This window comes from Epinephelus moara, chromosome 3 (genome assembly GCF_006386435.1).
Source record: "Epinephelus moara isolate mb chromosome 3, YSFRI_EMoa_1.0, whole genome shotgun sequence".
Taxonomy (NCBI): Eukaryota; Metazoa; Chordata; class Actinopteri; order Perciformes; family Serranidae; genus Epinephelus; species Epinephelus moara.
Genome location: NC_065508.1, coordinates 17,609,811 through 17,631,907, shown reverse-complemented (window position 1 = coordinate 17,631,907; position 22,097 = coordinate 17,609,811). Strand labels below are relative to the sequence as shown.

The following is a 22,097-nucleotide window of genomic DNA, read 5'->3' as shown; positions in this document are numbered from 1 at the left end:
TAGTTTAATTTTCTTTGGCTCGGGGCGTCACTTTAGCTCAGCCTATAATTAGACATAAAATTTGCATCGTGGGATTGTGTAAGTTTTCTGGCATGACCACAGTCAGGACTCAGGTCACTTAGTGGGCAGTACACTCCTAATAATTACATAACATTTGCCTATGGCTGCTCGCCCCAACTTTAGGTTTTAATATATGTCCATGATACTTCCTCCACTTGGGTAATGCAGTCTGACTCACTGGATGTAGACTGTGGCTATAAGCCTGCCACTGGGCTTCTGATTTCTGCCATCATTCTCCCTTCCTCTGCTATCTGCGTGTTACCGTTTCAAAAACAAACACACAAAAACAACATCCGAATCAAGAACCTACTCACTGAAAATGGTACGTTTTGACAGCATTGGATTTGCAATAAGGCAATGCTTCCTTTGTTTTTCGGTGAACTTGTGAACGCACCTTGGAAAAGCCCATACTCTGTCTTGCTGGACTCTAATGCCCGATGTTGATCCGTTTTCTGACATGGCCAATTAGAGATGACTTGCCACATCTTTAAACTCTGGCAGCAGCATGCGCCACTGACTGATCCGTTCCACTTCACACAAGCGTCTGTGATTTTGTGGTCATAACATTCTGCTACAGCAACATACAGCCAGCAAAGTATAGTCATGCCTCACCTCTAGGGCACCGCTTACCAAATTATGTTTGTCTCTTTTATCAGTAAAAGTTGAATCACACGGTGACATACGACTGCTAATGTTTTTTTCTGTGTTTTCTTTTGCGGGGCCACTTTAATGACGGTGTTAACCTCCCCACATACAATTGTTCCAACAAAACAAGTTGACCCCTGACACTAATTCCCAAGTGCACCGTCATGGCATCCTGGGCCCACTGCCGCCCAAGACAACTAACAAAAACAAGCCAGAGCAATTTTTTTTTTCTCCGTAGCAGAAAGATAATTGGTGATTCCAGACCTTTCTCTGGTACTGACACAGTGCTGCGGAGATAGGTCTGACTGAGTGAGACTAGGGTAACACTTATGAACGAAGTAGCATGAAGTGCCAGTGCCATCTTCATTACGTATAGATGAATGGTCAGCTAGGGATGTTAACGATTAATCATTAATCAGTCATTAAGAATTTGATTGAACATGTTAAATTTTAATTGATCAAATTAAGATCTGATTCTGAAATATAAACAACGAATAGTCTCCTAAAATGGTGTATTTTAAATCTTTTTTTTTTTTAGATTTAGCAAACATAGGGTGCCACATAAATATTTTATGACAAGGCAGCCATCATGGGGTCTTAAAGAGGAGCACGGCAGCAACATCAAAAAACGAAGTGGGCAAAGTGAAGCATTATACGCATATATTAGATGTGTTTCATAAGTCTAGGCCTCTACATCTTAATATTTTTCATAGGCTAATGTAGTGCTGTCAGAGATTATGCAATATGATGCCATTCAATTAGGAAAGAAAATGCATTTGGTATTGTTTCCTATAAGCAAAGTTTTTATGTTTAGTTATGATCACAATTAATCAAATAACTGATTCTTAATGTTACTTCAATATAATGTTATGATTCAGGAAAGTGCTCACAATTTGCAACCCTAGTCAGGATGATAAGAGTGACTTCACTGACTTTTGTCCATGATGTTTCTCTCTAGTATATTGCATTAGATTTTCTCCCGTGCTCTTAAAAGTATAAACTTGTGCCGTTTTCATCACGTATTGCTTCATTAATGAAGGCAAGGTAGCCAAAAACATTGGGTGAGTAAAGAATTGTGTGCTGGAGAAGAGTTGTGTGACAGGTTTTAATTACAATTGGCTTCCATTGAAGCCCACACTGGTCTGCACCTCTCTGCATGTGGCTTCTCAAATTTAGAAATCGCCTTACCCTTTTAACAGAGTAGAATTATTTTTTGTTTTGGAGCCACCTCTGTTGAAATGCAACAAAGAGGCTCAGACCACCACTGTTTTGGCTCGGCGTGTATAGCGAACGCAGCAGGGTGCCAGTCTGGTCAGCCACGGCACTGCTTCTATCCAAGATGATAAAAACAGAGCCACCAGGTGCCAACAGGTAGAGATGACTGGCAGTGTCTATGCTTCAATTGCCCACCACTTGAATCTGAAAGCACCATGTTACTATTAGTTTACACACATCGACTATTCACATCAAATTCTGTTGCTAGCAAAATTGAGTGCCAGTGTGTGTGAGGTTTTAAAACTGGAGGAAACACCATGGACAAAAGGAAGAAGAGAATTGTATTTACTCAGTTGACCCAGCTAGCAGTAACTTTAGAGCACACAGTAATTAACAGCTTACCATAATTACCCAGTGTGCTACCTAGTAAGGCAATGTTTGGTTGAATATAGGCTGTTACCACAGTTGCAGGAAAGAGGATGAACACAATAAAAGATGCTGTTTCTTTATATACTGGTAACTACTGAAATGATCTGCTTTTGAAATGTGTGTTCAACAATTTAACACACCTTCACGCTACATTAAGATCCATGACACTACATGAAAACTCAGATCAGATTGGATAAATAATGTTATGACTTTGCATGAAGCATGATCCAAGTAAGTAGCAATGGGCGTAAAGAAACGAATGGATCTTTCTGAACGACTCTTTTAATCTGGTATGTACCAGGTTAGCCTGTCAAACGTCTGAGTACTGATAAATTCCGGAATTTTCCCACTCTTTGTAATCACAGGGTACTGCTCATGCTGCCTGCTATGGCGAGTTAACAAGAAGCAATTGGACTTGAGTTGAGACCTCTGCCAACCAAGGCCAGTGGTGCACTCATGTGCTCCTCGAATGGTCGTTCTTCAGACTTCGGTGTGTTCATGAGTTTTAAGTTGTAATGTGAAAACAGCATGGACGCTACAGAGAAGATGTGGTGTCCTTCATTGCTCAGAGTGCTGAAACATGTTGATAATGAAGAGCAAAAGAAACAGATCAGATGATTCATGAAATATGATCAGCAGCTCATGTTTTAGATTATTCCGACACCACATGAAAGCTGCACAAGGCTAACTGGGGCGTCTGCTGCTTCCCCCTTCAAAGAACGACAGATTGTTGGTCAGTGACATTTCTGTAACATCGTATTGAGCTTACATAGCCTACATACGTACAAGTGAGATGCTGAATCAATGCATTCAAATGAATATTTTTATCTTTATTAATGTAAACTCACTCATGATGACTGGTAATGCATTGAAGAGAAGTGTTTTGGGGCAGGCAACACAGCTGTCGAACGTGCCACAAAGATTCTGACACCATATTTTGCATCACGACTTCAATTCAATCAATTCAATCAATTTTATTTATAAAGCCCAATATCACAAATCACAATTTGCCTTGAAAGGTTCAATACATTTATATGTACCAACTCGAACGAATCGGTTCACCCATCATTAACAGTAAGAGATAGACTTGATATGGTAATAGCAGGATGTTGAAACATCACTGACAGTCAGTTTTTGTTAAGAGAAAGGACAAACAGAAGCCAATGGGTGCATAAATACAGCTCAAATTGAATGTAATGTCTGGTATAATTTTGTGACACCATGATTCTGGCTAGTCTAGCAAGACTGTTAGAGGATCATGTTGCCTTGAAGTCACTATGAAGTGAAATTGCTGACTCTCAGCTATAAAATCAGAGGGTTACATCCACGTCAGATGAACTGTGTAGGAAAGATAACCCTTTATATACACGGCCCTCCAAATTTAGGGGACCAAATGACCCATAGACCTTAACGGACACTTGGTATCTTCTCTGGTGATGCTTTGAAAGTCCTTTATTGCAGCTTTCTTCACTTCTTGCTTACATTGTTTTTTTTTTCCTTCAGTAAAGTCCTCGGCACATTAAACACAATTGAACTTGAGGTCAGGTGACTTCCTTGGCCTGTCAAGATCATTACACTGTTCGGACCTATTCTGATGCACTCATGTTAAGATTCTGAGAAGTCTGGGTGTTTCCGTATATGTCCACATTCATCCTGCTGCTGCTGTCAGCAAGGAAATTACCAAGTGAGATGACTCCACTGGCAGCCATACACTCAGGCCACGACATCAACTCCACAGTGTTTGACAGATGAGGTGGTCTGCCCTGCATTGTTTTCTATTGTTTCACACCTTCATCTGTCTGTCACTCTGGCACAGGTCGATCTTTGTCTCGTCTGTCCATAACACTTTGATCCAGAGCTCTACAAGTTTCCTGGAGCACTTGATGCTGCAGTTGTAACCTGGCCTTTCTGAGGTCTGCATCTTGTGGTGAACCTGCTGAGGTTATACAGGTGGAGGCTTGTCTTGATGGTTGTCTCTGACACATGACACATTCTGGAGTATCTTCTTGATCCGTCGGACAGTTGTAAAGGGCTTTTTTTCTTCAGATTTCCTGTTGTTACTCTGTCATCCATTCTTCTAGTCTTCCCTTATCCAGCAGTGCCATGGAGCTGTTTTTCTATGAGTAGGGCAAGGCAGTGTATCGATATTATATGGATATTGTGACATGAGACTAAATATTGTCTGAGATTTGGGATATTGTAAGTGTTGTCCTGGTTTAAAGGCTGCATAACAGTATAGTGATGCAATTTTCTGCACTTACCACACTGTTCTAACTCTTCTATTATTTGTTTCTACCCACTTTAAGTCATTACATCTTCATTGCTGATGATAGCTTATCAAAAATCTCATTGTGTAAACATTTTGTAACCCTACAGTATCATCTCAATAACAATATTGAGGTATTTGGTCAAAAATATTGCGATGTTTAAAATTCTAACCAACGCTCAGCCCTATCTATGAGTGGGTTTCTGTAGCACGTGGGTGATACACAGTCCTACTAATGATGTCACACTATTCCAGTGATCTACAGGTGATGGGGCAGCAAAGACTGGATGTAAACAACGCAGGATTTAAAACATTTTCAGTTTTGCAAATAATTTATGTGGATGAGACAAGTTTGGTGGACCGAAAGGATACATTCGATATGTTTTGGTGAGCAACACTGATGTAAACATAACTTGTTTTTGTTCACAAGACGACTTCACAGGGTAACTGTTGACTGCGACATCCAAATGTTTTTGGCTACAACACTGATTTATTCTGTTTTTCCAGCCTCCTGTTGGCCCACTTCACTGGCACTGACACATCTTTGGTCTTCATGTTGAGACACATCAACAGATCCTAAATTCAAATGTCACAACTCGAATCAACTCCAGATCTTTTTTTACACTGAGTCCACTAAAACTCAGGGATATCTGCAACATGCCTCATCTGATGTGACTGCACATACCCTTCAGTTAAAGCCCTCAGTCAGGACTTTCATTTCAGTCATTGTTTCATTTTAAAATCCAACATGCTTGTGCACAAACAACAAAACATGTGCCAATGTCCTATAAACTATTGACTGCATTTTTCACTCCGATCATGAAGTCAATAAAAAATAATGATTCTCTTTCATCAGAGCCACTTACAGTATAAATCACGTTGCACAATGAGCTGCAAATCGCACCGCTGAAACCGAAAGCTTACGTTTGTCCGCGCATTTGCAGTAACAACTCTAACAATGATAATAACCAGTGCAAAGCTCCATACACACACACATACACACACACTGGTTTCTGGCTGTGGAACTGCATTAAGTGGCATCTTTGTGCCATAACACTCAACTAGCTCAGTACAAGCTCGTCTACTCAGCTAATTAAGGCTGGAGGAGCTCTGGACTTCTCTTGGCTGCTCTGTGTTTTCATTTTCTCACCACACACAGCTGTATAGATATATAGCATATACTGTGTTCAACATAATGACACCTGTGCTACCTTGGACGTGTGACAAAAACCTTTTCTCTCACCTCTAACCCTGACGTTGATCCTCCGCTTTTAACCCTAAAAATAATGTGACCTCTTTTAAAGTGACGTCACTTTTTTTGGTCAATTAGAGGACTGTCCTCATCTTAGAGCACTGGGCTTGTGTCCTAGTGTCCTCACAAGGATACAGGTGCACAAAAACATGCATCACATTCAAATTAGACAAAAACCTACCCAAACAGAGAATAAAACCATCACATACGTGAATCTATATTGCCCTAATCAACAAGTCTGCGAGAGTTTTACTTCTACTGCGTGTCTAAACATGCTCACTGGCACATACACACCCACATGTGCCAGGCCACGTTCATACGTAATACCCAAAGTGCATGAAAAAACCTAACCGGAGAACATGTTCAAGGAGAGCATAGACAAAAAAAATTCCTCATACACATATTTCTGATTAATCTATGACAGTGGAAGAGATTGCGAGCGTGTTCGATGCAATATGCACAGATGTGGATGCAGACCTCCCCAAAGCCTGCCAGAACGACTAGCAGACTTTCAAGCTAACATGCAAAACAGAGGCAGCAACAGAGAGAGAGATGGAAGGAGAAGAACGACACAAACAGAGAGGTGAATTTACCTACCACACACGGGCAGAGGGAAGGGAGCTTAGTGCGGCCCTTCATGAGCGAGAGACAGAGGAAAAACAGCCTCCCAGACACCCGCAGTAGAGGAGGAGAGGGATGGGGAGAAAGAGAGAGAGAGATGGGAGGCTGGGGAAGGGTAAGGGGAAATAAAAAACAGGGAGGGGGAGAGAGGGAAGGGGAAGGGGGGGTGTCGTAGCAGACGAGGAGAGAGAGTTTTCCTGGAAGCCAGAGTTGTTGGTGTTGGATATATCTTGATGTTAAAGGCAAGGGTCTGAATAGAGAGGACTGGCAGCCTGCTCCAGCCGTGACTCATAAAATATGTTTGTCACTGCTGGTGAGTGAGGGAGGGGAGAGGAGACGTAGAGACAGAGAGTAAACCTCATGTATTATTTTATTTTCCTGCTCTTTTTATGGAACAGACACGACAGAAGGCTTCCATCTACGCTGCTCCTTTGCTCCCACTTCGACACACCGTCACACACACACATATGTATATGTTAGAAAACATACACATCAAGTAAAGGCTAAATATCGTGAGGATGATTTAAAACGAGGGCAATTTTGACACACATCTCTGTTATGCAACCATTATATAATTACATATTTATCCCTTTGCAGCTAGTGTTTTAACCGTGGCCTATATGTTATTTCTGAGGTGCAAATTCATGCCATCCCCATTATGTCTGTGACTAACAAATTGTCCCGCTCGCACCTGAAGACATTATAAATTATCAGCCTTGCTTATGGAGGTTGTTCCTTAATCACCCTGTTGATGCGCAGATACCGAAATCTTCCATGCCTTCAAACACTGACACAATTAACTGGTCGATTAATTGACAGTAATTTAAATAAGCAATGAATCACCTATCACTTATGAAGCAAACATTCACTGGTTCCAGGTTCACAAATGGAAGTTATAGCTTATTTTCTCAGTTATGTATTTTAGATTGAATATCTTGGTCATTCTATCAGTTAAACATTTGTTAGATATTATGTTCTGATGTTTTCATTTGGTGAAGCCCAAGTTATGATTTTAAGTTTGGCCTTGAATTTCAAGCAGATCTGTCCCTGCAGTTAGCCAACTATCAGAGGACTGTCGTCAAGCCACAGAAAACGGAAAAAATATTCAATCTGCTGTGCAGACTGTGCAAAGATATTCCCCATTGGAAAAAAGAACCCTCTTTCTTTGAAGGGAGTGAGTGATTTTAGCTAGAGTTGTTGCCTTGTGTGTAAATGTGTAAATTGTTTAGAGTTCTCAGACAACACTGCTGGCTGCTACAGCTGTGTTTTGACAGGAATCTCTTGATATGATATGTATCGTGATACAGGGGTTGTATTTTAATATATATATATATATATTATATAATGCAGTACTGTAAGCTTTAATCTAATTTTAGGAGACACCACCATGTGCATAAAATCTGAGTTTACATCTTTTAAAGTAAGGACGTCCCTCCAGCTCACTAGAAAAGAATGAATCAAATGACTAATAGATTGCAATACCGCAGTCGGGGGGTTTATACCCGACAATATTTCCTATACCCCTACTGGCTACCACATGAATGTCATAGACTGTTTTTTCAGTAGTAGTGATTTGGTCTCTGCGTCACCCTAGCGCTGTTAATCCCTTGTAAAGTATAGTTTTATCAGTGTTGAACTGAGGCATTGTGCTACCTTTGTACTCTACATTGATCAAACATTCTCCAAAGGATATCATAACTTAGTCATACTCTGTCTTTTTAAAGTTCATATTTCATGTCATTTTGCCTGCTGCACCGTCTCACCAGTTCACATCAGCGTAACACAGTCATATCAATGAAAAGACTAAAGCAACAGGTGTTATGTAGGTAGTCACATGCTGAAATGGCAGAGAATATGATTCTGCAAAAACGTCAGTCTGCTAAACGCTGTTTAAGAATACACAATGTTATTCTTTATGTCTACAGATTGTGTTAGTATGTACATACATGTATTTTTTCATGGAATTGTATATTTAGTCTATCAATCAATTTCACATCCAAGGCTAAATATTATCTCAGCAAATGTAGGAACCAGTTTAGAAATTGTGCGTCTACATTCTTTTTTACAACAAACATCTAATTGTCATTCAGGATCTTTTTTAAATCACCTCCGATGATCAGTGTTTATTAAACAGGCATTGTATAAGATCTCTATGAAGTAAATGACTCTTACAACCCAAATCCCTGTCTACAGTCAATGATTTAAGTCTAAGCATTTATTAGATAATGACTTTAGTTGTTCTTTTATCTCAGACATGTTAAGATGTTACATACCTTGACATGTTTCGGCGGAAACTTACGCCTTCCTCAGAAGTGTCACTTGGTGGTGGTTGTGACGCGTCTTTATCAGCTGATCTGTCAATCAGGACGGTCACGCCTCCCTAATATCGGCTGATTGATAGATCAGCTGATAAAGACGCCTCACAACCACCACGCAGTGAGACTTCTGAGGAAGGCAGAAGTTTCTGCTGAAACATGTCAAGGTATGTAACATCCTAACATGTCTGAGATAAAAGAACAACTAAAGTCATTATCAGAAACTAAAGACATAATGAACATCATTGAACTATTTATTAGATGTTTTATAGTAACTCTTTAGCCAAAGGAGTTGAGTTGAATCACTCCTCTGTGGCGTGTGCTCCTGCAGCAAAACAAAAACGTTCCCAACAAGACTGCGAAAGTTGATTAGCTAATAAAATTTGGATGCCAAATACTACTGTCAATAAATGTGACAGAAGTCAATAAAGATTTCTGGTACAAATACGTCATGCCACATGAGCACAGAATATGTTATTTTATCAAAGATAAAATGCTAAAAAAAAAAAAAAAAGTGATAGCAGCCACAACACAAACTTCTGATTTTTGCCGAATTTTTAAAATTTTCTACAGTGGCCTGCTGGTACACTGGTTGTTACAGTTGTCCTCTTTCACCATAGTGAGCCGTGTTGTTAGCTTAGAGACACATCTATTACAATAATACCATTTCATTTATTCACACCGCTAATTTAATCAGTGTTGTCAGTATTTTGACACTAAATATAATTCTGCGTCCACTCTGATTCATACAGTATTTTAATTGGCATCATAATGGATGTATTTGTGTGTAGTTCCGGCTCTTGCCCTCTCAGGCCCAGTTTCCCTCTGCTACATGGCTGTATTAAGGGTGAAACAGAGTTGAGCAAGGGAATAAACAGAGTAAATGCACCATGACCCCATTGGGCTGTTTTACAGTGGACTGCTGTCGGGTGATGGATGGGTTATGACACCTGCGGAGGTTAGGCCCAAAGCCCTCTGGACCTCAGCGACACACTGAGCTGCGGCTTCTGCATCAGCCTCACTGTCTGTGACTAAAGACAACTGGAGCACATCGTGACATTTCCATCTGGAATGAAGCCTGTACTGTTAGAACAGTGTCAAACGCTGCGTAACCCGCGGATCCAGCCGCATAAGACCAAACATTAATTTTTCTATTCTCCGCATTCATGAGCATTCTCTGCCGCCGCCTACACAGAGGTCATCCTCCTACCTGCACACTGTGGGCTTCACATTATCAACACCCTTCAATGGCAGGGCTCTCTTCTTTCTCTCTTTCTCTCTCTCTCTCCCTCTATCTCTCCCCATCTCTCTTTTCCTCTCCTCTACTCTCCTCTCTCCCTCCCTTCCTCCTTTCATCTCTATTCTCTCCATGATGATACCCCTGCCATGTTGTCATGGCAACAATCGGGCCCTGATTGCTTGGTTGCTAGGCAACTGACATCACCTATAAGAGGAACATGAAGATACAAAAAGCCAGAGACAAACAAATCACACAAAAATATGTGCGCTTGTATATTACTGTGTCGAGTGTGAGTGAGTTGTGTGCCTGAACTCTGACGGTGTCATTAGCTCATGTCGTGTTTTTCATTCAAATGATCTTTTTTTTTGTTCAGTGCCAAAGCCACACATGTAGGCGTTTAGGTGTATCATTAGAGTTAGAAAGCATATAATTCAAATATGACTGGTACTCTGGGCAGTCTTGTGCTCTTTGCCAAACAGGAATCCATGACCTGAATTTCAGATGAGAACATTACAAAGGTCTGTGACAAGGGACTGCTCATGAATAACTGATACAGGGTCCAGCAATTTCCTATTAATTATGAGGAAAAATGCAGGGCCTCTACCTCAGTGAATGCAAACCACGTATGTAAGGCTGCTGTTGCATACGAGCATCCGGCTGCTTGCGTGGACACAAGCAGCTCATATTTGACAGCATCCCTGAGCCGGATTGTCATGGACTCCTTGGCTGTAGTTTAACAACGTGCCACAAGGTGTCATCGTGCGCTGTGTTGAAAAACATGATCACAGCACTGTAAGAAAACCTGATCCTATTTGCAAGGCTAATGCAAGAGCTATTCATATCGATGATATCAGCACTACCATCCTTGTCATTCTTGTTTTCGTCATGTTTTTCTTCTACCTTCCTCTTTTCTGCACAGCTCAGTTCCACCCCACACATACACTACACATTTACAAACCCACTCTGATTACATAACATATGCTAGTTAGTTGACTTTTTAACTAAAACGCCTAGTGTAAACATACAGTTTCATTACAGAGGCCCTGGAGAGACGCTGACCCTCTTTGACCTTGGCTGTCGACCTTATGAGGCTCACAGGACCTCCTCTATTGAATCTACCCACATCTCTAAATACACATCATCGTCGCTATGGATTTAGCTATTTCTCATTTACAGAATTACCATAACAATTTGTTCTTGTGTATAACAGTGTTAGAGCAGAGCGACACGGTCGTCTCCCTGGTAGCAGGCTCATGTTTTGCCATTAGCCTCCTCAGTCAGTGTGAGACGACAAAGTCTCCAGCCCAAACAGCCCATGATGGATCTAATCTGTCACCTGTCATATGGACAATTTCAGGACGGACAGCGATGCTGACAGCCAAAACACTGAAATTAAGCAGAAGAGCCTGTAAGCAGAGGCTGCCGGTGGACAGCAAGTGGGCTGCTTTTTAAATATATATAATTACCAACATGAGAGATCTGAGGATGTATTTAGAGTGTGTTTTAACTGGAGAGGCTGTAGACTCTTTGCTGTCTACAATGTACTCATATCACAACACATTACTTTAATATTAAATCAATAAAATAATGAACAATGAGTGGCACCAAAGATAAAGGGGTTAAAGCCCTGAACAATGAAAGAAATGTGCCTTTTTATTTCACAGATAGAAAGATCCATACAACCACTAAAAAGCAATAAAGATACTGAGGGGCCCTGTGGCCTGTGCCATACTGGTATGTCCATAAATAATATCTAAACATTCAAGGTGAGATTCAAAAGAAATGATTAAGCATTGCTCATCCTCTCACAGGATGAGACCGGAGAGCTGAGAGGGAAGCAAAAGACAGCACAGATTGCGTTGTGTACATCTGACAAAGAGAGGCTCTTAACAGCCTCCTTTCTGGCTGAGGCCCCTGGTGGGGGTGGTGGGCATTAGAAAGTATTTGAGAGACTAAAGGGTGAGCATTGCATTGGCAACATATTATCACACAAAGAGACTGATGAGCTCAAATTTGAAGTCAGCTCTGTGAGGCAAAGAAGGTGAAGCAAGGTGATTCATGTGCATACATGTCGAAATAAAAAGCCACTGTTCAGTGATTCAGTGTTCTGAGTCATGACCACTTTGATAGAAGTTGCAAATTATCCGTTGCCTAATTTCTGCCACACCATTCACAGTTGCAGCTGCTTGAATTCAGCACCTGCAGTAAGAATTAGCATCATACAGCAAGTCTCTGCTGCCTGTTTAATAGAACCTGACAAGTTTTCGAAGACGTGCACTTGCACCGATTCCTTAGCTCGAGCAAAGCTGCAGCTACAATTCACAGTGCAGAAGCCACTTGTGCTGGAGCAGGATGCTCTGCAGTTTGTGTGAGTTCTGTCTGATCATGTAGGTGTGTGGCTTTCTTTCGGGAAAAGCGGTTGAATGTGTGGGTGAGTGGTGCAATATGTACTTAAAAGACGAAACAAAACCGTAGCTGACCACAGAAATCAGCAATATTACTTCATGGGCACAAAGGCAAGCTGTCATTTGAGCAGGAATGATGATGAAGACATCAGGAGGGAGGAAAAAAAACATCTCTCTGACTGTATGGAATTACATCTCTGCTATTCCCTCGATTCTGCCGTGTTTTTTTTTTTTTTACCGGACAATAGAGAACCATGGCGCTGTGCAGTCATGGCATCAGACTTGCACCGGGGCTTTGCTCTCTGTGTGCCCTGGGAGCAACTTGGCAGGATCAGTGTCTCTGTGGCTGCATACAAAGGCCTCATGGAAGCTCGTGCCCTTGAGCGGAGATCATATGAGCTCTCCACTGGATCACTAATCCTAACCCACAGCACACTGTACACTGCATGTCACACACTCATACAGACACACATCACACGGTACGGTGAATGGACACTTGTTAAAGGGGACAAGCTGAATGAATGCTGAGGAGGAGCCGTTTGATTTGTGAGCAGAGGCTTTAGCTTAACTCCATTTTGGAGACTCTTAGAGGAAGATGCAGCAGCCATAAGCTCCTCATCCTATAGTTGCACACACACATTCACAAGATATAAATATTCATATATATTGAACCATAAGAACAGCTAGAGCACAGTTTCAGCACAAAAATAATTACAAATGTGAGTACATTCCAGAGGAAAAGATGTCCATGTTAGAGCATGAAGGCATACATGATGCCAATAATATGCACACAGAGCTGCTGACTTTGACTACATCTTGTCAAATGTATAATTTATTTGAAGGAGCACTAACTAGGGAAGCCTCGAAAGTGCAGAAGAGGGGGGCGGGAGGTAAGCTAGAGAGTACAGAGCAGGAAAGAGGAGAGTAAGCAGAAGGGGGGAAAGGAGGTAAAATGAGATAAAGGAAAGAGGAGGCAGGAAGTGAGGGATTACAGAGGTGAAGGAAGCAGAGAGGACAAAAAATTGTGGAATTGGAAATGTGAGAGCAGAGAAGTGGAACGAGGGTGACAACAGGGGAAGGAGCGGTAATCAAAGGAGTGTAAGACAAGCAAAGCAGCAAGAGTTAGCAGAAACATACTGTGTGTCCTCCTTTCCACACTGGAGATACATAATTGATTCTTTATTGCAATCGTTTTCCATCAGACATCGTGATAGCTTTAAGAGAAGTTGCTTTTTAGAGCTTAAATCCCTTTTGCCGTGCGCACCATCTTTGTTCTCGCCTCTCAAACATCAAACCGTCCTTCTCTGACTCAGTGCCATACAGGGAGGGAGAGTCAAAGGTATTGTCAGGCTCGCAACCAAATATAAATCCTGTGACGTCTCCTCAAGCTGATATGCCCTAATATTCCACTTCTTAATGTTATGTAACGACACTTCTGTATGATGCATTGCCATCATATGTTGCTATTTATTATTTATTTTTCTCTGAGATGTCAGTGTAGGAAGGAGCAGGAAATTATATAAGTCCAATTCGACACTCAGGAGACATAAAATATGAATATATCACTTGTACCTGGCAGGAACTGAAACTTTTATGTGTCTTTTATACATTAGATGAAATTATAAGATGTTTCAAGGCCGCACTGAAGCAGCTTCCACTCTACACCAGCGGTGATGACTTTACACGACCTCATCAGTATTTCTCTGAGTGGACTGAAGGACTGGTGTCATTATACCAACAGACAAAACATTATGTCAATAGGTGTAGATTTCAGAGGGGATGCAGGGTGCACGTCCCCCTCAGTATTCCCCCCCCCCAATAAAAAAATGACAGTAGTAGAGGACTTTGACATAGGACATTTACACCATAAAATCATGCAGAAAAGGCACAAATTGGTGCGTAAATATTAATCAGAATGCAGGAAATGAAGTGTTTTATGCCCACTGTTTTATACATGTCCCCTCCAACATTGATATAAAAACTGTGCCCTTGATTATGTCACACATGACATGTCTCCAAGGCTTTGGGAGATACAAGGCAATCTTGCTTCAAATTTTATCCAGGCCAAAGGTTGGAACAAGGGATGGGCAATAGGGGTGTAAAAACAAATTTCATCATAGCCGTTGTTACTGTCTATGGATTCTTTAGATGACGATACCATTTTGGATGATATAACAAAATCTGCAATTGTTATGAGACGATATCAATAAATATCCTTACTGTCTTTTCTTAGCTGCTTGCTGTTGTCTGTGTGGTGTAAGGCTGCTAGCACTGGTAACATTTTAGGGAAGGAGGTGTGCTTGTACGAAAATGGTGACATAGACATGCCATGGCAGTTTCAACTTAAAGACTTATGTTAAATATGAGGATATGTATTGATGTTTTGCATCGATAATATTGAATCATTGATCACTGAATAGATACAGATCAGTCCAAATCAATGTATCATTACACCCCTAGTGGGCAATATATAGATATCATCTCAATATCATGATACGAGACTAACTACTGTCTTATATTTTATGCATCGTATTATTGTAAGTGTTGTCTTTTCCTGGTTTTAAAGGCCGCATTACAGTGAAGTGTTGTAATTTTCTGCACTTACCAGACTGTTCTAGCTGTTCTGTTATTTTCATTCATCCACTCGGTCATTATATTCACAGTACTGATGATTATTTATCTCAAATCTCATTGTGTTAATCTTTTCTGAAAGCACCAACAGTCAACCCTGCAACATCGTCACTCTATTGATATCGAGGATTTGGTTTAAAACATTGTAATATTTGAGTTTCTCCATATCGTCCAGCCGTAGTTGGAACTTATCAGGGGTAGACATGTGTAAAGATAATAACAGCATTTAAAAAGGAAAATAAATACTTGTATAATTTTACTTTTTTTGCCTCAAGGACAAAAAGTCCCATTCAAATATTAACGAGTTCCTGCTTTAAGTGCTTGTTATTTTTTCTCACAAATTTGCACAGATTCTGCCTCTTTTTTCATCAGAAGAGGTCCATTTATTGCTGTTACACTGGAAATTCAAGGTTTAGGTGAATTCCCCAACAAAACAGCACAGTGGCTCACAGGGGATGCCATTTAAGTCTAGGGAGAAGCTTGTATTGCGTTATGTAGTATTGCTCGAGCTGCTATTCCTCCAACTTAAAGCAGCATTGAGCCCAGTGGTGCTTTAACTTGGTGTGCTGTGTGCGGTGTTATCAGATATTTGTCACTCACTGGCTTTACTGTGGCTTCACCCACACAGCGAAACTTAGTTGCACAGGCCTGCACGGGGAAGCAACATTGTTCACATAACCTGCTCTACAGTATGTGGGTGTCAGGGAACAGCTCACCCAGGGAGCTGCTCACCCATCATCTGCTACATGATGGCAAGCCACACTCCTCACCTGCAATGCAGCCAGCCTCCATTAAAGTTTAATAACACATTTAAAGGAATACACCAAGTTTTTTGGCAAAATCCGATCCATGATCAAATTGAATTTTGCACACCGGTAAGACGAGTGAATCTCCAGTTCTCTTGTGGATATCCGGTTTATTCGCCTGGTATTGTTGGATACCAAAGGTTTAGCTGATTCTGTTTGGTTTAAAATCACATGCAATGACATCACTTTGGGTTGATCAAAGACCTACTTTGCCAATCAGTCTGTATTCCTTCACTCACTTTTGTGCACCAACTTTCCCGTTTATAAACTGACCATCTGTCTCACAGTATCTTGGCATTAGTCGTGTTTTCTTTGCCAGCTTTACAGTAAGTCTTTTCTCACTTTGATAGCGATGCAGGATTCTGGAACCGGTTTAGTGAAATATCCAATCAACTGTGGTCTTTCACTTACAATGTTTTTTGTTTTTTTTTCTTCTCCTAGCTAACTCAGTGAGTCACACTCAAGGCGAATAAGATGCATGAGGGACTGATGTTCCAGGCTTACGGAGAGATACCTCGACATTTTCATCTTTTTTTTCTTCTTCTCACAAAGCGTTTGTCACACCGCAATCGTGTTAGGTAACAAAAATAGGCTTGTAGCACCAACAGGCGCTTATCAGCTTGGAAGTTAGCCCATTAGAGGAAGATGTGAAAATTTGCTTTTATTTTTAACCGTATCACATTAACAGATTTAATGTTCTTTAATGTAAACCTCCACAGTGTAAAATGCTGTCTTCCTGCTCATCTGACTGCACCTACCTATCTATGTTTAACTGACCAATAATCTCTGTTGCCAAGGAAACTGAGGGGTTGATAAGCAAATGAATGTAATGTGCCTCAGTTAGGCACAAATTTATGTAATACATCTGAAAGGGGCCAGCTGCAATCACTTCTGCTCCACACACACTTAGTCCAAGTTACATTTTCAAATGATCCCCACCTTCGCACAGCTGTAAGAGTTGCTGTGTGTGTGTGTTTCCCACTTTTTGTCATCACTTCCTGCCAGAAACTGCATTCATGTGCAGCTGCTACAGTTTATTGTTCACCTGTTTCTGAACCCGTGTGCCCACCAGGATTTTTGAAGGTCTAAAGCAGATTGGAACCGACTGAACAAACAGGGTCTGACCCCAGAGTGTGTCTGGAGTCAGACTACATTAAAAGCTATTTCATTTCTCATTTTATTATCCAATTCCATGACCAGGACTGCCTCCATGGAGCGGCGTGCTGTGTGCTGACGCTGAGCACATGTGTATGATATAACACATCGCTCATATCCTGTGTGTGAGAGGCAGATGTGTGCAGATGCACAGTGGGTAGCTTTAATGGTGTGCCTACGGTCGAGGTTAAGAGAAAGCAGCAGAATATATGAGCAGATTAGCATGCAGGATGCTCTCCCATGGTCTCTCCCTGACATATTCTGCAGCTCCGGCATGACACAAAGCCCCACACAAGCAACCCAAGAGCCGGTTCTCTCCCGCTTTTACTACATCCACGCAGGTCAGCCAGCCCCCTGTTTATACACTCACAAAGCATGACACAGAGTAGGAGATGCAGAGAGAGTGGGAGAGAGGGTCATCCAGAGAGGGAAATATCAAAGAGTGTTCTGGCTATACAACACTCAGGTAGCCCAGCTTACCCTGACGTTTTTCTGACATATTCAAATCTCAAAAAAAGATCACAAAGATAGAAACATTTTTTACGTCTTATAGAAGAAGAATACTTTTGTAAATGACAGAGAGATGAGTGCTTCCTTCTTCTCTGTACAGTTGTGGCATCTCTCACTCTTTCTCACACACACATAGAGCTAAAGTAAGGAACAACAGATACGCTTACCTTTGTAGTCACAATGCAGAGGCAGTCCATGGTACTTAGAACAAAATATTGGGGTGTATCTCAACCCCCCCAACCCCCCACGACAGAGGGCTGAGACCCCACACCCCTCTCCCCAGCCTGCCCCACTCCTGCGCTCTCACTCTCGTCCTGCCTTTCCCCCCTTTTCTCTCCTTCCGTGAATCTGTTCTTTGACTAACTGAACCAGCAAGGGAAAGAGAGGATGGAGGGAGGGGGAAACATGAAAAGGGAGGGGGAGGGCCACAGGGAAATAGCGAGAGAGTGAGCAAAGAAAGAGAGAGGAGAGGAGAGGAGAGAGGGTGGTCTCGGAATTTTAGTATGAGAGAGAGAGAGAAAGAGAGGAGAAGAGGGAAGGTGAGGGTATATCCGCTTTCTTTTTGCCGAGGCAAGAGAGAAGCGGTGGAAAAGAAAAAGAAAAAGAAAAGATGGGGGTGAATATGAAAAGAGATGGAGGAAGGGTAGGATGGAGATGGAAAGCAGAGGTGGCGGGGATTAAAAAAAAACGGGGGGGAGGGAGGTTCACACTGTGGAAAGAAAGGGAAAAAGAGAAACAGAGAATAAGACAGCGAAACAGCAGAGGATGGAGAGGAAGAACTGAGGGAGGGGACAGTGAAGGAGAGAGAAAAGGAGAGGGAGAGTGGGTGAGTGCGTGCGCGTATGTGTGTGTGTGTGTGTGTGAAGACAGAAGGAATTAGACCGAAAGAAAATGTGTTGAGGAGGAGAGTGTGAATTACATATGCATCACAGAGAAAGAAAACACGAAGCACCGCGAGAACGACTTAAAGACGACCAAATCACACACAAAAAAAGCATTCACAGTAAAGTATAATAGAACTGAAAATGCACAAAGGTTTTTCTGCTTGTTGTAGCACTCTGCAGCTGTTGCCTTAGCAATGGTGCAGTTGTTGCCATGGCAATAGGGAGGCTTGTTGTCATATGGTCACCGTTGTAGTACCAGGGGCTGAGTAAGGAAGTCTGCATTGGATTTACACACCTGTGCATGAAGATCTTTACGTGTGTATGTGTGTGTGCGTCTGTGTTTAGGTGTGTGTCCACTAAATTTACATAATGAGTGATATCGGACAGAGAAGCATGAAGGACAGTCATATTTAAGTAAGTAATCACCAGAAATTATCTCGTAATTATTTGACCATTACCACATATCCACGTGATTCAACATGTGTTTAAACATGAAACTCCCAGACATCATTTACAATTAATTATTAGATGATTTTTAGTACACTTCATCCTCATGTTATATGTTGTGTTTTAGCTTAAATAAAATGGTGTAAAAATAAATGCACTCATCTCATCTCTACACTCTACCTTTAAGACTGTGGACTGTACCACTCAGGGTTGTGTAAAGGGGGCATGTGCAGCTTCAGTGTCTTTGCATCATCAGTTCTATAATTGTACAAAATCCACCCCTCACCCCACCTCATCCCCACTTTCCAGCTCCCCACAATGCCGGAGCAATGGTGCAGCAATAAAGCAATTCTAAATGATGAACACACATTTATTCCTCCGGGGGTGAAGAGTACAGGCTTTGATCGAAATGTACAGTGCAATACAGCAAACAGGCACTTACATCCACAGATGGCCACATCCTACTGATGACCAGGGTTATAAATACACTTGCAGTCATGCCTTCACAAGTGTCGGCTCTGTAATTAAATGCAGGGGTGGGCTACCTTAATTACTCCACTTCCACCCAATTACATACCTGCTAATCTACATCCAGATTCGTTTTTTTGTATCTGTGGCATCTTTTTTACTCATATTGAACTGGTTAACTACAAACTTAACTTGGCAGCTAGACAGCAGCTTAATGTGACAGTAGTTTAAGTTTAATGAGATATCCAGCGGAGATTCCAGGAGAGGTAGTTTAAACCATTTTTCACTGTCGTCATATAACATTTAATAACTCCAACTAGCCTGTAATACCTTCTGACAACTCTATTTATTATAGATTTAAAGACTAAAGGACTTCAACCAAGTTTTTTTCTGACAAGATTGATCTTTAAAGAGAGTACTTTTGCCCGTTTTCAATTATGAATAGAGAAAGGAAAGATAATGTGATAGCAGGGAATCCGTTAACAGGACCAGATACTTATCTCTCAGAACTAGTAATATGTTCTTTCAAGTGGTGGTGTTGCAGTGCACCATTCAAAGATACAATTAATATGTTTTTTTGTTTGGAACGTTTCCTAAAGTAGTAATCTCTCAAGACAGATTCTGCAATTTACATTGTAGAATCTGTCGGCAGCCCTGTGTGAAAGACGACTACAGAGGGGGGGAGGGCGGGGCTTTGAGTTTGAACGATGCTGTGCTTTAGCCAATCACAATGGAGGGGGCGTGGCCGAGACGTGCAGGTGTCCCCAGGAAATGTGTACCTACAGNAAAAATATTTTATTCACGGACCGTTTATTGAGTTATTACCTTATTTTTATACAGTCTATGATTATTTCAGACACCGCTAACGGCTAACGTTAACAGCTAACGGTTAGCCCAGCTAATCTACGATAACCATGTTATTAATTACAAACAAAACGTGCACACGGAAATAGTAACGTTTGTTCATTCATTGTGTTTATAGACTTTACAAACATCAGATTAGTCTAAACGGCGGTGATATAGTGACGTGAAAAATGTGATATATAGCGAAACTCTGCTGGTTTTCTACCCGAAGTACCCGGTTGGTCTAGGTGCAGGAAAACAAGTTTGGCTTAAATTAAGTACATTTGTTAAGTATTATAAGTGTGTAACATCACATTACATACTTAACATAGTGTGACGACATGGCTAACGTCTCCTTGATCTAAGTCCTGTGTTTGTTTGACCTTGTTGCTGCACATTCAGTACCGGAAACCTGATTTGTACTGCCTATATGCAGCTCGCCAGAGATAAGAAGGAAGCAAGATGGTTCACTCATTAGCTACTTCCATCATCAGCTTTAAAAAATTCAGTATGTTACTGATTAAGTCTTTTTCAAAACAAGTTCTAACTTCTTTTGGCTGCAGTCTGTTGAGGTGTGCGATATGAGTATATATTAGGAATGCACGATATTGGATTTTTTGCCAGTACCTGCTATGCAGATATGTAACAACTCATTTGACTAATAACCGATACCAATATTAATATATCCAACCTTTTTCCCTACCAAATTTTAGTGATCATCAAGTCCCCTCTTCAGTGGAATTAACATCATATTATGCATGCATGCTGTTATTGTGATGGCCCACCAGCAGATGGAGACAGAATATACAATACTTTTCAGTCTATGTAACATTCATATGTCGTGCAAATTAATAAAAAAGCATGTTAGCCGATTCTGCTCATTTTAAAGCTGATATTGGCCGATACCAATGATGCACCGATATTACCAGCACGTTGACCGATTCAGATACTTAATTTTAAACCCAATATCAGCCGATACCGGTGACGTGCTGATATTATCGTCCATCCCTAGCATATATGATATGATGATTTATGTTCATCGCATCTTTAAACATATATGTGTCAAACTCGTTTATTATTTGTTCTTTTCATATTCAATAGGAAATCCAAAACTGGAGAGAATTAAAGACATTGTGTTATTTCATCATTTATTTATGAATCAAGCATAAAAACAAATAACAGCTTGTTTTTTGTACTTTTATCAGGGTTTCCACGGTCATAAAAAAACCTAGGAAAGTCATGGAATTTCACAATTACATATCCCAGGCCCGGAAAAGTTATGGAAATGGTAAAAATAATCGTAAGTTTTGGAAAGGTTGCGGAATTTTGTGGTGTTTGATGAAATTGTTACAGTAATCTTTCATAGATAACCTTCTGTAACATAATTTATTTCCTGAAACTGTTGACGTGACGTAGATCTAGTATGCGACATGTATGTATGTGACAATGTTTTGTTACCATCACATGGTACCATCCATGTATGCCAGGTAGCTGAAATTATGTTTGAATAGAGTATGAATCTGGATTGTGTGAAAAAATGTTGGGCAAGTAAGGCAACATTTTTTTTAAAATCATGGGTCCTTGAAAAGTCATGGGAAGGTCCTGAAATTTTGTTCATGAAAATGTGTGGGAACCCTGTTTTATGCTCAGGTCAAAAATAGGAAATGAAAAACAAACCATGGACCTGGACCAAATTTGATTGTAAAATTTAACATGTCTGATTTGTGTGACCAGAAAGTTGCTGACTTTTTGCTTTGTACTTGATAAACTTGATAAACCAGAGGACGTTAAACTGTTAAAAAGTCTTAAAGTATAATGTTATGAATTAAACACATCATTTTTTTCCATGAAAGAGTGAGCTATGTCGCTTCCTTCTCATCTCTGTTGAGTGGTGTGGACACACAG

The 22,097-nt window shown here is 40.9% G+C and overlaps 1 protein-coding gene across 1 annotated transcript in view; it reads right to left on the bottom strand.

Annotated features, from left to right (window-relative positions):
- The window catches only part of LOC126388064 (disks large homolog 4), an 89,048-nt gene extending 71,218 nt beyond the window's left edge, over nucleotides 1-17,830 (bottom strand). Inside the window, exon 1 of the mRNA XM_050040958.1 lies at nucleotides 17,718-17,830. Coding sequence (XP_049896915.1) covers nucleotides 17,718-17,747 — 30 coding nt within the window. The 5' untranslated portion in view covers nucleotides 17,748-17,830. The remainder of the gene's footprint in view (nucleotides 1-17,717) is intronic.
- Nucleotides 17,831-22,097: the final 4,267 nt, after the last annotated feature.